The 21402-nt window shown below is 41.7% G+C and overlaps 1 protein-coding gene across 3 annotated transcripts in view; it reads right to left on the bottom strand.

The window, feature by feature from the left end:
* LOC142497064 (uncharacterized) overlaps positions 1 to 17777 on the bottom strand; it is a 62962-nt gene extending 45185 nt beyond the window's left edge. The window contains exons 1-4 of one of the 3 annotated variants that reach the window (XM_075604358.1): positions 17718 to 17777; positions 16931 to 17013; positions 15407 to 15504; positions 3438 to 6613 (exon numbers count right to left, since the gene is read on the bottom strand). In XM_075604358.1, coding sequence (XP_075460473.1) covers positions 4060 to 6613; positions 15407 to 15504; positions 16931 to 16978 — 2700 coding nt within the window. In that variant the 5' untranslated portion in view covers positions 16979 to 17013; positions 17718 to 17777 and the 3' untranslated portion in view covers positions 3438 to 4059. Of the gene's footprint in view, positions 1 to 3437; positions 6614 to 15406; positions 15505 to 16930; positions 17014 to 17717 lie in introns of those variants that run through there. The other 2 variants (XM_075604360.1, XM_075604359.1) reach the window with 2 other exon arrangements.
* Between the last annotated feature and the right edge of the window lie 3625 nt (positions 17778 to 21402).

The following is a 21402-nucleotide window of genomic DNA, read 5'->3' as shown; positions in this document are numbered from 1 at the left end:
TTAGCACCAGACTTTAGCTAACAACAAAATATTGCAAGATGTTAAAGTTCGATATGCTTATCACTCTTTAGTGAATAGCAGTTACTTGCAAAAAAATGATTTGGGGCTTTTTTTTGCCTTGTCGGACGACAGTTTTCTCAGAGTGTTAAAGGTCATTAAAAAGCCGTTATAGTGCAATACTGCACTGTTATCACTGTTTAGTGAATAGCAAAGCAGGCAATATCGTGGTATAAGGGCATTTAACGTGCATTAAGCAACTTATCACTGTTTAGTGAATAGGCCCCTATGTGGTGTATGTGCTCCAGTGTCCTTGTAATCTTCAGTATGTGTGTCGTACCACTAGACCACTGAGTACGAGGATACTGGAAAACATTTGCAACATTAGTATAGGGTTGGAGTCCCAGAATGTGTCGAAACATTTCAAGCAAAAACATGATTCAGACTCTAATGGGTTAATCTATATGGGTATTGACCATATTAAGGCCAACAGAAGAAGAGGTGATAGAACTAGGAGTCTCTCCCAGAGAGAGACTCTGTGGATCTCTAAGCTCAAAACGCTATATCCCCATGGTGATAGACTTAAATTGTTTTTTTAAATGAATAAAACACTCTCTTTTCATAGTGAGAGTCATATCATCCAATAAGAGCACTATATGGTGTTTTTTCACATATACATTTTTTAAATGTATGTAATCATACCTAGTATCCTAATGACATGAATATCATTGAAATTCACCCTTTTTTGTATTCCAATGATGCCATAGATATTCATTCTTTTTTTTACTCTATTCCTGATATGGTGAGAGAGAAATATCTGTACTTACAATATGAAATGTACTAATTTGTCTTCTCTTTCCCTTTTTTTTATCCCTGTTCTCATTGACATCTGTCTGTATGATTCATGGGTGTGACCTTTCCAGTGGGCAGCCTTTTTAATGTGCCCACTGGGGATGTCTTTACCCTTAATCACATTTTTTAACATTGCATAATTATATGAAGTAGAAATAGCTTTGTTAGTCCCATAATTATATTCTGTTTTTTATTGTGGACTTTTATTGTGGGATATGTCTGTATTTTATATTATATAATCGTGGGATATGTCTGTATTTTATATTAGTACATTTTAATATATCTGACAGCAACTGGGTAGCAGAGCCAAGTGAAGCGATCCTGTGCCCCAGCCAAGTGATGTCATCAACCGACGCCACCGCCGACATCACCACATGGAGTGGGACGCTGGATATGTTGTAGCGGAGAACACTGCAGGCTAACACACTAGCTGGGACTCTGAGCTCACATGCAGATTTGCAGAGCCCACCTGGTTATTGCATCTTAATTTCCTTCACTCTCTTCTTCCTTTGTGGTCTCCTTTTTTCATTATTCTGTCACATTTATTGACAGACATATTTATATCCACTCATTCTCATATGATTGTTTTTGTGTTTTTATATGTGTATTCTCATATTACAGTTTAAAGGGTACTACACTATTGAATTGTTGTGTGTGCTCTTCTGCCTTTTTCTCATAGTGTCTTCAGTCTACAAGAGGTTTGGGAACAACTCGAAGAAGATTGCACTATACACCATTAAACTTTACCCAGGACTATAGAACTTTTCATTCTCCAAGAACCATTCAGTGTACCAGCGCATTTATTTTACCCCTCTGTATACTTTGTGTTTTTATCAAGAGGGTGCACCGTCAAATAGTACCTTTATTCAATAAGAATACTATGGGTTTGCTCTGAGAAAACAGACATATCAATAAAAATATAATATTAACAGCATAAGGGACGACCCAGGAGGCTTGCATTGATGACTTGTGTCTCAGCCAAAACTATCATTAGAGAAGCAAAAGACAAAAAGATTGCAAACAGCACCACTGTTTGTTTTAAATAGTTATAGATAGAGAGGTGCTTAGGGAACAAATAGGGATCCCTTTAAATCTCATCAGAGGAGCTGACAGCTACGACTATACAAAACAAAAAAAATGCTTAATACAAGACCTTAAAATCTTCACTTTAATAAATTAATTAAAATAAAGTACACCTTGTCTCTTTCTACTTTGCACTTGATTTTAATGAATGTATTAAAGTGAAGATATTTAGACCTAATGCCTTTTTCTTTTGTAATTAAATTATAGGCCATAGGAGAGTGTGAATAAAAAAAACTGGTTTATGATGTTTGCACCAAATCAAACTATCCTATTTTTAATCCTATTTTTAATCTTTAGAAAAACAAAATGCTTTACAAAGGCAATTAATGCACAGCCATAATTACTGTTATCCTGTTAAAACTGGTACTTATTTTATCTAACTCCCTGTATTCTGTTATTAAAATGGGATTAGACATAATTCTAGTATTCTTTTAAACAGTATGGTGTTTGATGGTTAATGTAATGTGTATTCACGTGTATTGTGTCTAGAAGATATTAATGGGACATTGGCCTTTATTCACAAGGAGGTGCTATTTCACAGTGAAAAGTGAATGCTCCATAAGATGTCCTACATGTACTGTATATAGATGCAGCCAGGGTTATTTTAACATCTGGCTCATTATGGTGGGATACTCTGTCATATTCTGCATTATCAGTACCATTGAATACTATGGATCATCTCTAATATTTTGCATTATGACGTAATATTCTGTGTTATCAGTGAGTAAGATTACATAGTTACATAGTAAATTAATTTGAAAAAAGACATGCGTCCATCAAGTTCAACCTATGCTAAATTTAGACAACTGATACTTTATCCAATATTTGTACTTACAGTATATTAAAAGGCAAACAAATAACCCCAGTGACAGATCATCTAATGATATCTCATAAGCGGGAAAATAAATTCCTTCCTGAATCTAAGAATTGGCAATCAGATTACTCCCTGGATCAACATCCTTCCCATGTGTACTTATTTGGTATATCCCTGTATAACTGTGAGGATTCGCAGTTCTGGTGCTTCTACCCCTTTAACCTTCACTCGTCCATCTGATCCCCTTGGCACTCAAGAGTGGCAACCTGGCGGTGGTAATTACGCGCGGCGCGCACTGGGTCAGTGGAGCTCCACTACATCACGGCCATCTTTAATGCGGCCCTCTTTTCTTTCCTTTTTTTTAATAGTTATTTGTCAACAGTGTGTGCGGCCAGAAATGTGTAAACGTGCAGGCTGCTTGCACTAAGTCTTTCCCCTAACAGTCTCTGTGCCTGTTTCACAGCCCTCCTGCAGCACTTCCTCCCCGGACTGTGATGGTTGCTGTGGGGTCACAAATCAGATGGCTCCACCACCACCCTGCTATAAGAAGCCCCCACTGAGAGGGGGGGCACCCCAGGACTGCTGGAGTTTTCTGATGGTAAACCGATGTGTGGGGGGGAGAGCAGGCTGATTTAGAATAAAGTAGGGAGGGGGTTGGTAACCGTGGTCACAGCACTCCACACAACCAACGCTTGAAAAAGTAAAAAACTTTATTTAAATGCTACAGTGAGCATACAAGCACCACTCTGACACGTTTCGTCTATAGAAAGACTTTTTCAAAGAGTGAATATCCCCACAAATACCGGAACTTATATAGGAAGTGACGTATGTCATAAGTACCTCCCTAATTGGCAAGGACCTCCCTTTAAACTGATAATGTTAAAGTCAAACGTCATTCCCTTAAAGGAACCAGGTATTTAAACCCCACATATACTATTAAAAAAATGCATTAATTACACGGATTACATAAACTAGGATTAAAAACAAAGAATTAGTAATGCTCACTGATATATATAATCAAATAATACATGAACAACATGGAAACAGACTTATTATTACTTACAGAAAAAGAGAATAATGTGGAACCACTGTCTCTGATTACCAATTATTTGTATCATATAATTATACCATATGCACCACATATTATTGCACATATGTGCCAAGATTATAAAGTCTATAGTGTAGTATCATACCAAATGCAATATAGCGGATACAACATATGCAAATAGAAGTCCATACAAACATTAGTAGTCAAATGGTAATACAAAATTATGACTATAATGGCAAAATACACCCCGACACTCCCCATCCGCTCAGCCAGCCAGGAAGTGTTTGAGTTCCCACTCCTGGTTGATACCGAGCGGGTGAAGAGTGCGTAAGGTGTATATCCAATACATTTCACGCCGATTAAGCGTGCCTTCCCTATCTCCTCCCCGTACGCCTTGGGAGATGTGTTCAAGGGCCATGAATGAAAAATTTGCAATACCACCCCTACTACATCTCGTGAAGTGTCGGGGTACAGGATGTGTATCATCTTTCTTTTTTATAAAGCGGACGTGTTCGGCGATACGGGTCTTCAAGGTTCTTTTTGTGCGGCCCACATACCGCATAGAGCACCCGCACTGTAACAAGTAAACAGTAAAGGTAGTATTGCAATTCAAAAATGCTTTTATAACATGACTCTTTTTGTCATCCTCATATTTTATAACCTTAGTATTGCATGCATACTTGCACATCGAGCAATTTCCACATGAGTAAAAACCTTTGGGTATCCCCCGTATATTTTTATACTCAGGTGTTGTGTGAAATAAACTGGGAGACAGATGTGACCCTAATGTCTGAGCCTTCCGATATGTAAACTTAGGGCCATTCTTTACAAATTGTGTTAAATCCTTGTCCAAGGCTAATGTAGCCCAATGTTTGTTAATTATATTGCGTATATTTTGCGCCTGGCGGCTATATGTGCTAATGAATAATGGGCATTCGTCGCCATATGTTAAAGATACATTATTTCTTTTTTTCTTTTTCTTCGCAGAGAATACTGATCTGTCCATAGACTCAGCTGATTCGAACGCATCTTGGATAATTTTTTGTGTATACCCTCTTGCCAGGAATCTATTTGTTAATTCTTTTGACTGTGCAATAAAGCTATCATCATTTGTGCACAATCTGCGTAATCTTACAAATTGTGCCTTGGGGATGCTCTTAACTAATGACCATGGGTGGCAGCTCTTAGCAGAGAGTAGTGTGTTTCTGGAATTTGGTTTACGAAATATTTGTGATTGGATTGTCATGTCATGATCGATGTAGAGGAGGAGATCTAGAAAACTTATACAATTTATATTGTGTTCATAAGTAAATCTAATGTTTAAGTCGTTAGTATTAAGTGTATTAACAAAGGATTTTAATGATGATTCATCGCCGTCCCATATCATTATGAGATCGTCGATGTACCGTTTAAAGAATACAATATTAGAACGATAAGTGTTATTACTGTGATAAATAAACTGTGCTTCCCAAAAACCCATAAACAAATTAGCGTATGAAGGTGCAAAACTCGTGCCCATTGCAGTGCCTAATAATTGTAAATAAAAACGTGAGTCAAATAAGAAATAATTATGAGTGAGTAAAAAAGTGATAGATTCTATTAAGAAAGTGCAAAGTGAAGTAGATAACTGTGAAGTATTAAGAAAGTGATTAACCGCTGATAAACCTTGTTGGTGCTGTATAATAGAGTATAAAGAAACAACATCCAATGTAACCCATCTATAATGTGACTTCCAGACCACGTCTCCTAGATCGATCATGACATCTGCTGAATCCTTAACAAATGAAGGTAGTTTGAATACCAATGGTTGAAGGTAGCTGTCCACATACCGCGATAACCCATCTCCCAAAGATCCAATACTAGCCACTATCGGGCGGCCCAGCGGGTCCGTCAGTGACTTATGGATCTTTGGAAGATGGTGGAATACCGGAATCACGGGATGTGGACAGCTCAAATAATCAACTTCCTTTTTGTCTATAACATACAGAATTTTGCCAAAACTAATCAACTCATCAAGCAATAAAGAAAATTTAGCTGTAGGGTCCCCTATAAGGGGTTCGTAATGAGTAACATCACTCAATTGCCTAAGAGCTTCCTGTCTATATTGTGTGGTAGACAGGACTACTAATGCCCCGCCTTTATCTGCCTTACGAAACATGATGTCTTTCCTGGACTTAAGATGTTCTAATTGTTGACATTCTACATATGTTAGGTTTTTTGTCTGGATGGAAGACTGTGTGAACCCTTGGGCTAATAGCCTCAAATCCCTTTCAACTAGACCTTCGAAAGTGGTAATGTAGGGTCCCCGATTGTAATTGGGGCAGAATATTGATTTTCTTTTTAATCCTGAATTATGATTACCAAAAAAGGCCTGTGAAAAATTATTCACATTTTCCCCCTGTTGTTCTAACAGTTCTTCCATGTCAGACAGTACACATGTTTCTTTAAAATTAAGGTTAGACAAATTCCCCATTTCATTGGAGCCATCATCATCTAAACATACAGGTAACTGACTTCCAAGTTCTGGGGAGTCAGTGACCTCAAAAGAACTCCTGGTGGTAAAGAATTTCTTTAAAGTCAGTTTCCGGGTGAATCTTTGAAGATCAATGACAGTTTGAAACAACTGAAAGTCCTGGACCGGAGCAAAACCCAAACCCTTATTCAACAGTGATAATTGTTCAAAGGTAAGATCCACACCTGAAAGGTTAATCACATTATTACTATCATTGACCTGATCTACGTATACTTCTTCCTTTTTGTCCTTCCTCTCGCTTCTCCGTTTCCTCCTTGAGCGTCTGGTTCCTTTTGTTGCCGTGTTCCTGCCGGTAAAAAAGAAGAAGAAGAGGAGGAAGAAGGCTGGTATGAAGATTTGGATCTACCCGAGGTAGTAGTGATAGATGATCTACTATCGCTTCTGGATTTCCCATGATTGTCCCTTATACCGTCTGTAGAGCCTTCAAAAGAGACCGAGTGTGATCTCGCCTCATAATCAGATACATCAGAGTCCATACTAGAGGCCTCCATAGGTCTGCTTTTTAGAATAGATTTATTCGGTGTGCTCTTCGCCCACCCTTTGAAGGATGATCTAGAGCCCCTTGTTGTATTGGCTCCCTGATTGTCCTTAAATTGCGGTTTCTGCCAGCAGTACACCTGCCCTTTAATGTAATCCATGCGGTCTCTTTCGAACTTTTCATGTTTTTTATCGCTTATTGCGTCTTCAATACTCTCTATGTTGGATAATAATGTTTTGTCATTTTTGACAAATTGTTCCATCTTTGCAAATGGTTTTAAATTGGTCCTGAGGGTGTTAATGTCAGACATTAGTACTTCCTTCTCTTTGGTTTTTTGCTGAATTATCAGCTCCATTAATGTTACAGAACATTGGTCAAGGGCTTTTGTCCACTCCTGTTCGAATAGAGTGTTAGTGAAGCCAAATGTGGGTGTCTTTTTAATTCTCAGGCCTCTTGGTATCCTGTTGCATCTGATATAGTTATTTAATGATGTAATATCCCACCATAACCTAATGTTCATTACTAGTAATTTTTCTAGTTTCACAAAATAATGGGTGAGATCAGAAGGTTCATCACAAATTACTTCTGTGTTCTCATCAAACAAATGTGCTGCCTTTTTTGACCTCTTTGTGTTGTCCCCACATGCATCCACATATGTTTCTCCATCAGTGCAATCAGTTTCAGTGTCCACATCTTCCATCTTAAAAGATATATATATAAAAAGCCTTTAATGTGTATGGCTTGAGAAATTTATTTTTATCTCAGATTATCTAGTTTCCTGTTGTTCAAAAATGTTAATAGAAAAAATATATAAAGAAAACTACAAAAAATAAAAATATTTGAACTAAGCGTTGGTTGTGAATGATATTGGAGGTGCAGATCCCCATAAACATGTAGAATTGCCAAAAATAGAATAATCTTGGTATTTTGTTAACAGCTTTAGAGATAAACTTCAATCATAGAAGAAAAAGTCCGTCAGAGTACGCGTCAGAGTGGTGCTTGTATGCTCACTGTAGCATTTAAATAAAGTTTTTTACTTTTTCAAGCGTTGGTTGTGTGGAGTGCTGTGACCACGGTTACCAACCCCCTCCCTACTTACGTCACTTCCGGATAGGAGCACGCCGACACCACGAGGAAGCAAAGATGGCCACCGGAGCATTCTGATCAGCTTGCAGACCAGGTATCGTGAGTAACGAACTACACACTTAAAGCCATATTTTTATCAGGCAGCTTTGAGTCTAAACGGCACCGGTTTTTGATTTACCTCGGGGTCTTTTCTTTGAAGAGGCTCCGCTGTATCTCTAAGGATTGACCAGCCCACTGCTTGTATCATCATTGCTTTTCCTCCATCAATACTGCATAAGTTATTATTTTAGTGGTGTCAGCTCCAATATATATTGGAAGATTGCAGATTCTGTACTTTTCTGTGGTTTGGAGACTCGGTACTCCAAGGGTCAATACCCATATGTTCCTGATTTAGAATAAAGGCTGGCGCAGCTGTATATGATTCTACATTTTTACCTAAGCTGACAATCGTTTGATGCTCCTGCTATAAATCTCTAAAAATTCTGATTCTGGTCACGATTAACCTTCTCCCCCATCTACTGTATATATTTAACACTCTCCCCATTCCTGTAAAGCTAAAATACATCAGGGACCACCAGTCATGAATTTCTAAATTCATCTGGAATAACAAGAGGCTTAGGATTCTAAACGTCCCTACCCAAGCCGGTGGCTTGGCTCTGCCCTGTCTCCTGGTTTACTATAGAACAGCCCAGGCATCTCAGCTGGTCCTCTAGCACTCCCATCCAAAGCTGAGAAGATGGGTAGAACTAGAGGCCTCACAGGCTTTCCCAGTTGATCTGGGAGAAGTGCTGTGGCTTCCCTACCAGGTCTGGATAAATAGCATGGGGCCTATTAATATTCCTACTATTTCCCACTCCACATGTTTGGAACTCGATCCGTATAAAAATTTGCTCTTACCTCCACCTACACACTAATGAAGCCTCTCTGGGGTAACCCGAGTTCTTTCCTGACCTCCAAACTAAAACTTATTTAAACTGTGTGAGGCAGGCATAGAGATAATTCTGGACTTGAACAAGAAAGGCAGCTAGTTTAGTTTTGAACAACTGCATGTGGAAAGAAATATCTCAAAAAGCAAATTCTTCAGGTTCTTGCTACTAAAAGCGTTTAATTCTAGCCTTTCCCAAAGTGCCCCTCCCCCTGAAACACTTTGAGGCCTATTCTAGTATTTATTTATTTATTTATAAAATATTTTACCAGGAAGTAATACATTGAGAGTTATCTCTTGTTTTCAAGTATGTCCTGGGCACAGAGTAAAACAAATAATACATGGTTACAAATACAGTTACATAAATGAACAGGGTATACATTATATACAAGACATTGCGTGCACAGTTAAAGAAAATATATATTATGGGCGTATGAAACAGTTACAGACCAGATTAAAATGTGAGACAGCCTTATATTTGAAAGAACTTAAACTGGTGGTGGATGTGAGAGTCTCTGGTAGGTTGTTCCAGTTTTGGGGTGCACGGTAGGAGAAGGAGGAACGTCCGGATACTTTGTTGAGCCTTGGGACCATGAACAGTCTTTTGGAGTCTGATCTCAGGTGATAAGTGTTGCAAGTGGTAGGGGTGAGGAGCTTGTTCAGAGCTTGTAGTAGGTTTGATAACCAACATCAAGGATTTTGAGCAGCTATTGCAAAATGTTGCTAGATAGCTATTTCAGAAAGCCTCGATGAGTTGGTCAAATCAAACAGGGAAGACATTTTTTCGCGTTTTCCGACTCCTGGCCAAACACATCGAAAGGGAGCTGCCAACAGGCCAAAAATTGCAATTTTGATTAAGTCACACTATTCTAGTAGCCTCTATAAACTCATCGAGCTCTTTATGTGGTTTTATCAAAGATTTCATCTCGCCAGCTCTAAGGTGGTGAGATGAGATCTCAGAGCAGGACTTGGGAAAAAATGCATTTTTCCTGTATCGGATTGAAGCTGTGAATCTACAGTACGGAGCTGACACACATTAATATCAGCTCTGGAGAACCCCGGCTTCAATCCGATGCAATAAAAATACATTTACAGGCAGCTCCATTACCTTAGCGCCTAACCGCTAAGGCAATGAAGGGGTTAACTACCAGTGCCCTGTTTATTGTGGGTAGCGGGGGTGGGTGAAGTGGTATTTGGCCCATGGTGGGCTGCATGAGGAGTTAACCCCTTCATTACCTTAGCAGTTAATACTGCCTACCTGCCTGCCTGTTACACCTTTAATACCGGGATCATAACACTGAGCAAAACAAGGTGGTAAAATAAATTGTCATTTATTCACTTAAAATAGGCTAAGCACAATGAAACACAAAATATATGAGAACACCCTTACTGGGGGTCTGGGGCTGAAAACTAGACTTTCCTAACTCAAATAGAATGTAAAAACAAAGTCTTTGGTTGACCGGGACTTGTCCCGAAATTTCCTAGAACTCAAATCGGCATGAGGTTCCTGACGCCAACGCTGCATCTGCTCAGAAGGAGTTGAAATAACTTGACCGAGACTTAGTTCCAAACGTCCTGGAAATATTTTCGGCTTGAAATCCTAGCTGCGACCGCTACGTTCAATTCTCAGAACTGGGCCGTAAGAAGTGGGCTCGCTGCTATTTCTCCTTGACAATCTTTTTGTACATTCAAATTTGCTGCTGATGTTTTGATGCTTAGAATGCTTAGAGCCAGCCAATCAAAGCACTGCCAGTCTACCAAAGCCAGGCAAGCGTGCATTCAGAATCTGACAAGGGCATGCGCCAACCTGGTACCTCTGCCACTTGTCATGCAGAAGTTAGGCTCCTCAAAGTCTGGGCTGGGGCAAATGGTGGTCCGAGGACTTCCATTCATCCCAGGACGTGAGTACTTGAGCCTAACTCCGGTACCCAAATGGCTTGCACACTTGGCAACCTCTTAGGCTTTCATGTCAGGGATCCAAGGAGACTTGATGGCATCAAGCTTGGTAGCCACATGGTCTCTCTGAACCCTGGACCTGAAAGTCCCAGTGTAACGGAGTGCTCACCACAAACAAGGCGTGACGAGGCCGAGGTGGGGATTTGATATTACACCAACCCACAGCCGCATGGTTGCGTCTGGTGTGTAGATTGGTCGAGGTAGCCGGGTCGTGGTAGGAGAGGTCTGGATAGTCAGTAATACTTGCCGAGGTTGGTGTTGGAGAGTAGCGGATCGTAGGAGGAGCCATGGTCTGGATTGGAGAGAGGCGGATCATTGTGGTACTTTGCCGAGGTCAGTATGGGAGAGGTGCGGGTGGTCGTACGTAGCCGAGGTCAGGAGAAGAGAAGAGCGGAGTCCGGAAGAGTAGCCAAGGTCAGGAACAAGGAACTGGAGCAGGACAAGACTGGAGGCAAGACAGCAGTGAACACTTCGCTAGCAGGAAGGTTTATGTTCAGCCAATTTGCCAGTGTGGCAGCTGAGCATATAAAGGGAGATAGTCCAATGAGGTTGGAGAATACTCAGTAGTATGCCTGGCTGTGGTTGGCTGTAAAGACAGCACAGGTGTATCCCATTAGACAGAGGAATTATCAACAGGTGTAGTACAGACAGAGGACCGAGGAAGATTCTGCGCATGTGTGCGAGTGCATCACATGACGTGGCATCACCACGCGAGCGTAGCCTGGAGGCGAGGCCAGCGGGGACACATTTAGTGCAGTGTAGTCAGTGCGCGCCCCTAGATGGAATGCTGGTATATGCCGGCAGGCGGGATGTGCTGCAGGAGGCAGAAGAAGCGGAAGACCCGGGCACGGGTTGTGGCAAGCGAGGAACGAGCTGAGCGTGCCGAGGATCACGGATCCTGACACCCAGCTCATTATACAGTGCACAAGCATATACACACTTTAAACATACTGTTTAATAAAATATATACTTTATACTTTCCTAAGTCTTATGGTTATGAGGAATAGAATAAAAATCTTGCACTTTTATTCCTACTAGCCATATTCACACCACACTATACCGGACTTAGACTTTAAAGCTCCTTGCAACCTTATGTATGGTTGGAGTAACCCCAGAACCCCTATATCGGATTCCGGGGGACCTGGGCATTAACTGGGCACCCCCTCTTAAACTAGGGACCCCTTTACCATTCTAGGGATACCACACATCCCTATGCCCCATTTACTTTTCTGGTCTGTGCTGAAGCAGGAAATCCTAGCGGTGAGTCGGGCAAGCGTTTTCAAGGCAAGATTTTGCTGGAGCAATGTATCCGAGAATCCGTCCTGATTCCCGGGTACATTTTTGAGGTATTTAGCAACTCTGGAATTCGGCTAGATAGACATATTCTGACAACGATTTCTCCGTAAACCCCCCTTTGAAACTCATAACCTAGCAATCTGCTTGCTGGCACTCCTGGAAAGGTAAAAACACAAAAATTCTTTACTGTCATAAATTACAGACATGCATTGACAATCACTGGCTCAAGAGCTGACACTCCTGAACCCCAATACATGGATCAGAGGTAACCAGACAGGCTTAACCTTTATTGTTGAGCCTGGTTACCCTCTCACCATCAGAGTGGGCCAAATGCCACGTTCACCCACCCACGCTACCCACAATAAACATTATACCCCAATACTAGCCAATACACCCATTCATTGCCAGTGTGGTTACCTATGCTCTCAATGGGCACTCCCTCTGCCCCCAACAACCATAATATTTAAGTACAATAATGGGCAAAATAACTATTATCCAGATATGGATAATAGTGCATTTGCCCATTCCAAATAAAACATTATCCAGCCAGCATAAAGTAAATAAAACTTGTATTTACCCCTGCCAGGATGAAGGCCATCCTCATCACCATCCTCCGCGTCCATGTCCTCCGTTGGCAGGAACACAATAAAAAAGACAATCTAATGGCCCCTAACCCTTTAATCACTTTAGGATTAGTAACTGGTAAAGTAATTAAGGTGTTAACCCCCCTCCCTCGCTACTCACCCAGGCGGCCTAACCACCCACCCCTGGGGCAACTATCCCCACCCTCTACCCATTGATTGACACAGTAGTAATCATGCCCTTAATGATAAGCCACTACAGCAGTCAATGGGCAGCCTAAAAAAAACAACAGCACAAAAAAGAGACGACAATTAAAAATACCCAAGCACCTAAACACAAGAACAATCAAATAAACCAAACACTTAATCACCAGAAGAATAAAATAAATAAAAAGACTAATCACTACAAGAATAAAAGAAATCAAATGCCTAAACAATCCAAACATTCAATAAAAACCAGCCATCCAAAAACATAACAATTAACTCAAAACAATCAACAGAAGTAGAAAACATAACAATTAATTAAACACAACCATTTGCCAAAAAATGCATTGCATGTTACTGTACTTATCTATAGCCTAAAAGGGCACAGATAAATACATTGGCAGTCAATGGCAAAGCAAAAGAAAAAAGGTAAAAATACAATAAAGAAACCTGAAAATTTTAAATTACATACATTCAATGTTTTTCTTACCTTTAGATGTCTTTAGATGTTGTCACCCTCCAAATCCTGATGTATCAGGAAACTCTTGATCCGAGACGCCACCCTCCGCATCAGGTCAAATCTTTTTTTCTTCAATGTTCACTCTTGAATCTTCTTTCTTCAAGCTTCTTTACTTGTAATCCATAAGTAGATGTTGTTGTAAAGTTCATGCTCACCACAAACCAGGACCGGACCGTGGGGCTGAGGTGGGGATAGATAAAAACCAACCTAAGACCATGAAGCCGGGTCCGAATTGCGGGTTCCGTCATCGTGCATAGCCGGTCGAGGTTGGAGAAGGCAGGGTTAACGGTATCCCGGCTGGGGTCAAGACAGGTAGCACAGGAGCGTAGGTTGAGGTCACAGGCTTGGGTCAAGGCAGGTGGCACAGGAGGATGGTCAAGGTCACAGGCTGGGGTCGGCATCAGGTAGGATTTAGTGAAGAGCTTCAGCGTAGGTGCTGCTCCGCAAGGGAATGTCTCTGGGACAGGACTCCTACAGTGCAGGGGATACATCCCAGCTGCTCCAGCACAGGAGGTCCTCAGGAACAGTGAGGGCTTCGGTGTAGGTGATTCAGTGTAGATGCTGCAGCGTAATGAAGGGGAAGTCTTAAAGAAGTAGGAAGCTTCAGAACAGGGGTTCAGCACGGGAACGGCTTCTGAACGGAGGAGGCTCCAGGACACAGGAAGCTTCAGCACAGGGGCTTCAGCACAGGAAGGCCAAAAAAGGCCAAGCAGAGGTGCTTGTGACAACACAGTTACAAGGAAGAAAGGACTATGCTCAGCCACTTCCTGGGGGGAAGTGCTGACCCTAAATAGCATGGGCAGCCAATAGGGACAGAACTGCATAGCAGGCAGCATGAAGCAGACTACAATGTGAGTCCAGAACCAGGTGATTCCAATTGCCAAGTACAGGGAGGACATTGCCTGGAAGCTCTATATCCTTGTAAGGATGAGTTCCAGCCAAAGTCAGGACCGGAACCCTTACAGTTGTCTCGTCAGCTTCTTAAGCTAAAATGAGATGGAACAGGCCTTATACAGATGTAGCTGCCATTATTTAAAGAAATCACGGAACTGTTTTCGTGTGCACTGCTGTACTCCACACGGCATAAACGCGGCCAATTGTCCCAGGCACACATGTTTATCGCTGTTGCTTTGTTTGAATTTCATGGATTGTGTGCAATTAAATGCAATGAAATGAATGAGTTTTAATGTGTGTATTCTGCTACTGTACTACTGTGCTACTGTGCTACTGTACTACTGTGCCAATTTCAGATGTTTAAAAGCCACAACACTAAAATGCCCTTTTATGCACGCGTTTTAAGGCGGTACGGTTGGAAGAAATCCCGCGCCATGACATGGGTATTCCGAGGTATACACAGCGTGATTTGTTAAAATAATGGCTGCTGCATCTGTATAAGGCCTGTGACATTACATTTTAAGGTCAGATTACCATCTGAACAATCTGATACGACAATGTACCATGTAACATGTTTTATTTTCATTTCCAAGGGAGGTACGGCACATCCTTATACCAAAATGGCTGCGATCACATAGTATTATAGCCAATCGGATTGGGGAAAATCTGATTGGTTGAAGTACCATGTGACATGTTCCATTATTTTTAAAAGGATGAGTCATCATCTTTAAGGGGATGTCAGATCCTTTTAAAAAAAAAAAAAAAAAGCTTGCTATCACATGGTACAGGAACCAATGGGATTAGTGGTATATCAACATGTCACAGTACTTCAACCAATCAGATTGGGGACAATCCGATTGGCTGTGGTACCATGTGATGGCACCCAGGTGGTTTTAAGAATGTGACGTACCTTCCTTGGAGATGACATCACATCCTTAATTTTTCTTAAAAGCCTGTCACGTGGTACAATGTCCAATTGGATTGGAGCTGTACCATCTGACCCTAAAATGTGAGGTCACGGGCCTTTAATACGGCCTGTTCCGTCTCATTTTAGCGTAAGAAGCCGACATGACATCTCCCTATGAATTGCAAGTAAAGAACATTGAAGAAAGAATATTGAAGAAAAAAGATTTTTTTACCTAATGCTGAGGATCATGAAGAATGGCTGAGGATTGCGGAAGATGGCGTCGCTGATCGAGAGCTTCCTGATACACCGGAATTTGGATGGTGAAGACATCTAAAGGTAAGAAAAATATTGAATGTAAGTAATTTTATTTTTTCAAGTTTTTTATTGTATTTTTTAATTTGTATTGCAGTATCAATAGAAATGCCAGAGTGAAGGCTGATGCTATGATAGTTTATGTTTGTGCAGGCATTGGGGACCTATTTCATGTCCCTAGTGGAGTGTAGGAGAGTAATGGTAGATAGCAATATTGTAGTGTTAACAATTAATAGGTGTATGTATATATCCACCCTTGGTATGATCAATGATTAATAATAATAATAATAGTAGTAATAGTAATGACTGTAATCCTTGGGTACTAACCTAATCCAGCGACTGGGCTAGCAGGGGGTGTAGACTAACTCACAAAGGATGGTGAATAAACATGTTCTTATTTGTTCAGAAATACCAGAGAAAGTAGTGGGATATCAAATAAAAGGTGAGAACATAAACCCCTCGTTTAGTCCTCTAGGTCAGCGGTGCGCAAAGTGGGGGGCGCGACCCCCAGGGGGGGCGGGAGATTGTGCTGGGGGGGCGCGGGCAGTTGCAGAGGCCCCGCGCTCTTCCCCCAGGCATTTAAATTAAATGCCGGGGGATCGCGTGAGGCCCCTGCAACTGTTTACTTACCGGGATTCAGCCGTCTGTGTTGCGTCGCCATGGCAACGCGGCATCAATAGACGCCACGGCACCATGTGACTTGACGCTGCGTGGGCGTGTGACGTCATCTGACGCGAATGAAGGTAGGCAGGGGGGCGCGAGAGCCGGGGGCAGAGTGACAGGGGGGCGCAGCACAAAAAGTTTGCGCTCCCCTGCTCTAGGTGACAGTGTCCCCAGGGTATATATCCACCTTGCTTCTTTTTTCAAAAGGTCTGTGTCCCAATTTCCTTTCCTAACGCCAGGTGAGTATTTGTCAATGCCAACAAATTTAATGGAGTCAGTGTTCCCATTGTGGCATATGTTCATATGCCTAGATACAGGGGTGTCAGTTTTATTCCTGATGGTGCCCAGGTGTTCAAGAATCCTTTGTTTGAATTCTCTTCTGGTTTTCCCCACATACTTCTTGCCTAACATTTTTGGCTGGGGAATACATTAACCCCCACATACCCAGTTTTGAATATACCTAAGATATATTATCTTTTTAGGTACCTGGGTCTAACTTCATTACCCTGACACATCATTACACCGCACAATTACTGACCCTACCTCCAGTAACATTTATCTAGCTACTGTGGAGTCGCAGTGCCTCAATCACTGTTCTTGTCTATCGGCAGACCAAGCTAGGGTCTTTTTGTGTGGTTACTATATATATATATATATATATATATATATATTTTTTTTTTTCCCCATATATTATATACTCAGGATATGTGCACTGAGACCTACCTAAACAGTTGAGTCCTACACCTCTGGTTATACACACAGGTGTTTGTATTTTACTCACCTTTCTGATTGCAGGACACTCCTTTTTGAGTGTTTCTGCCATCCGCATTACCGATCCAGAACTTGTTATCACAGGTTCAGACCCTAGGATCACAGCATTTAATACTCGTTTTAATCCCCAATATTTTATTTAGTGATTTATTAAAGTTGTTTTAAATCCTCCATACCTCACCCATTTGATGTACTAGAGTGCCCAAACTAGGTTTCTTTTCTCTGTTTGTTGTTCATTAATACTTACCTAGGGAGCACCTACATCAAAATCACATCATATCTATCGACAGATGCGGGGGTCCCCTATCTAGTATCTTACTATAAAATACACCAGTAATCATTATTAAGCATAAATTTAATAACACTTTGTCATCTTACAATTATTACTATTATTATTATTAGTAGTAATAGTATTATTATATTTATTCATAATTATTATCACACTTCAGGTGCATTCACATTTTTCCACCTTTATTTTCTCTTTCAAGTGTTGTTTCCCTGTTATTATTTGTTGTCCACTACAATATTTTAATGTATAAGAAAATATGTTTGACAGAAAAAAGTGTAGATCTCTTTCCCTTTTGCCAAGACGGGTCTACTAGTGCTGCATATACCTGTAGGCTCACAGAGATCTGAGCCTCCGCCACTGGGAGCCTGGGGCAATGAATATATTAATTGGCAGCGCCTGACTATTACTGAATACTACAGGCAAGGTCCCTACACAAAGAGCTGTCCCTACAGCAACTACAAGCTGGAGGTGACTCAGGGCCTTAACTGGGGCCTAGGGGTATACTGACCTAATGCAGTGGGTCACTGACCCCTGCATACGCACCTCCTCCCCTCTCTATCTCCCAGCATCAACTGCCTCACCCTTGCAGCGTTCCAAACTTTTACAACTGTCTCCAGCGGAATCCTGTCGCGCGATTGGCTGCCATGCGTCACATGTCTCAGGCTCTTCAGGCTCATGGGACTTGTAGTTCCTTGCTAAACCTGTCTCTATGGGCCGCTGCGTACGCCCTGCGCATTGTGCCTGCGCAACCTGACATGGCCGCTGCTCTGCGCATGTGCGAACCTTGCGCAAGATGGCGACGCCCTGCTTCGGAAACCACCGGCGACACGATCGCCCTAGATGCAGCCGCTTCACTTCCCCCAGCTGCCCTGCACCTCATCCTCCCCACCGTAGCTCAAGGGGAATCCCCGACCGCCGCGAAGGTTAGTGCTGGAAGAGCTAAAAGTAATAACCCAGAAGGGGACCTGACTACACAAGTAACGTTAAATAATTGATAAAATAAGTTATGGTTCCGGTAAAATACATTTTCTTTCTTTTTACTAAAACCAAACAACTAATATTCTAGATGGGATTTAGCATCCTGCAGTTTTGGAAGAATACCCATGAGACATCGGGATACTTAAAAGAAAACCACAAAGCTGTTAACCATAAAATAAAACCGTGCTTCAGGTTACAACAAGTATGAACGATACTTCAAGGAAATTCAAATATATTACATAATTTAAAGGATGCATTATTAAATACATATACATTTCTTTATCAAATATGCTTTGCAAACATGTTAGTCATTCAATCCTATGCAGTAGAACAACCAACATTTACATATTTTTACTTGCCTTTAAGAGTTGGAATACCACAAGAACAATTTGGACTTCCAAGTGAAGAATTACTCATTTAACCTCAGAACAATGTTTACACCCTGTGAGTAATAGAAGGGCGTACAATACATTGACATTATACTTCAAGCATACTCAGAATGATCTTCATGATATTTCCTTAGAGAACTTCTTGGTCATCATTGATGATTGATTGATTGATTATAAGAGGCACAATATGGGTTTGTGGTTACAAAAGGGGACTGGTATTTCAAAATTACTGCCATTCGTACACTATTTTAAGAATGAATTGCAGTGTCCTCTGCACTTAAGATTAGATGCTACCGTACGTGAGTTGTGCACTAATTAGCAACAGTGTATCTATGTATTTTGCAGACACACACGGCCCCCGTAAGCTCAGAACCCGAATCCACCACATCATATATATATATATATAAATCAATACAACAAAAGACAGGGGTGCCCAATGCTACATCCAATTGACAAAACATATATGTTAATAAGTATAAAGTACAAACACTTCAATAATAATATTTGTCTTGGTTATTTAGATAAACCCTTTGGCCAAAGCGTCATAAGCCTACATACCAACGTCAAGGTATAACCAAATTTGCAGTGTGTGTGTGTGTGTGTGTGTGTGTGTGTGTGTGTGTGTGTGTGTGTGTGTGTGTGTGTGTGTGTGTGTCAAAAGGAGTGCTGCTGAGCATGGCAAATGTATACAACAAAAGACAGGGGTTCCCAATGCTACATCCAATTGACAAAACATATTGGTTATACCTTGACGTTGGTATGCAGGCTTATGACTCTTTGGCCAAAGCGTTTAGAAAATTATTATTATTGAAGTATTTGTACTTTTTTCTTATTACGATATTGTATATGTTTTGTCAATTGGATCTAGCATTGGGCACCCCTGTCTTTTGTTGTATACATTTGCCACGCTCAGTAGCACTCCTTTTGACACATATATATATATATAGTGGTGGGTTTTGGAGTTTGAGCTTACTGGGAATGTGTGTGTTAATTTAATTTCTTACTGGCAACAGTTGTTTGGAGGTAGGTGACCCCTCCTCCCAGAGTTTACCCCTCCCCACCTTTTTAACTTGGGAGGTTCTCTCGTTTTGCTGTATGGACAAGACTCACTGAGGTTGTTTCCCCTCATACAGAGGTAAAAGGAAAGGTTCACAGTTTAGTGTTAGGACCTGCAAATTTGGTTTTACCTTGACGTGCTATGTAGGCTTATGATGCTTTGGTCAAAGGGTTTAACTAAATAACCAAGAAAAATATTATTGAAGTATTTGTACTTTATACTTATTACCAGATATGTTTTGTCAATTGGATGTAGCATTGGGCAACCCTGTTTTTTGTTGTATACATTTGCCACGCTCAGTAGCACTCCTTTTCACATATATATATTATTATTATTATTATTATAATTTATATATATATATATGAGCTGTGAGTTTCTCCTAGTGGGCTCTCCTCACTTCATGAGTATTGTGTGCAGTGCAGCAGCAAGTGTGTTTCATCTTCTACCTCTCCTAGCTCACATCGCTGGCACAGTCTCATCTCCCGGGGGGTTCCAGTTCTGTCTGTGTCTGTCTGTTTCTATTTCCAGGCTGTGGGCACACATTCAGTACTGCACAAGGTCTGTCTCTGCTTTGGGCCATTTACCTTCAGTAGGAAGGTAACCAGTGTATTATCTCTATATTTGTGTCACAAAGAGTGCTACTAGGATTGTGACGTCATGTATAGAACAAAAGACAAAAAAGCCAAGTGCTACATCCAAGTTGGCAAATTATATAGTTAAATACTTATCTGTTTATCTTCTCATAAGTGTAACGGGTTTCCCCCCCCCCCCAATCGCAGATACAGGGTGGGGGTGCAGGGAACATACACTGTTACTTGGTGTTTAGTGCTCTACCTGTTGGCTCACAGGAGGGCTGAGCTTCCGCCACGGGGAACCTGGGGCAATTACAATACTATGGACAACCGCTTACTCGGTACAGCGCCTCCACCTGCGATGGCTCCCACCAGAGGGGGAGTGGTTCCTCGCAGGACAATACACAATAACCACGTACAACTGATTTGATAATGACTAATACCTTTACTAACATGCATAGAAGACATGTAACATCAACACATAGCAACAGGTGTCCCTCGCTAAGGGCAACCTGACTACGGCGTCTCGCCAGACGCTAACTTGCACCACGGCAGGAGCCCACACTTTATGCGTCACGGCGGACGCGAACACCTTAGGCGCCACAGCGGACGCTAACACTTTATGCGTCACGGTGGACGCTAACCTTTATGCGTCACGGTGGACGCTAACCTTCCACAGAGTGATCCCACCCCGTGTCCAGTAACCCCAACCCAATGTCTCGCACTCCCAAGTCATATACCAATGTGTGTGTGACTGCGCAGCCACTATGTCTGGTGATAGGCCTTGTTGGTGACCGTGAGTTTGTGGGTTACCTGCCCTGGCTCCAGCCATGGGTGTTGCTATACCACTGGGGTTGAGTCGCCGGGATATCCTCCTACGCGTGGGGTGAATTCCGGCGTGGATAATATCACCGCAGCTCTACACCGTCTGTACCTTGGCGAGGGTCTGTCTGCTGTCAGCAGGCCGCAGTCACTGCTTGCTTGGCCTCCGTGAAGATAGTCCAGCTCCCTTTCAGCAACAATCAATATTCTTTGTTCACTACTAACAAATAGATAATGGGGCAGAGTCCCTAACCTAGGGCCTGTCCTTACAACACGCAGCTAGGATGACTCAGGGTTATCTGGGGCCTAGGGGAATACTGGCCTAGTGCAGAGAGTCACTGACTCCTGCACCCTACCGCCTTCCCCTAGCTGCTC

Source organism: Ascaphus truei, chromosome 6 (genome assembly GCF_040206685.1).
Source record: "Ascaphus truei isolate aAscTru1 chromosome 6, aAscTru1.hap1, whole genome shotgun sequence".
Lineage (NCBI taxonomy): Eukaryota > Metazoa > Chordata > Amphibia > Anura > Ascaphidae > Ascaphus > Ascaphus truei.
This window is presented reverse-complemented; position numbering and strand designations above follow the sequence as displayed.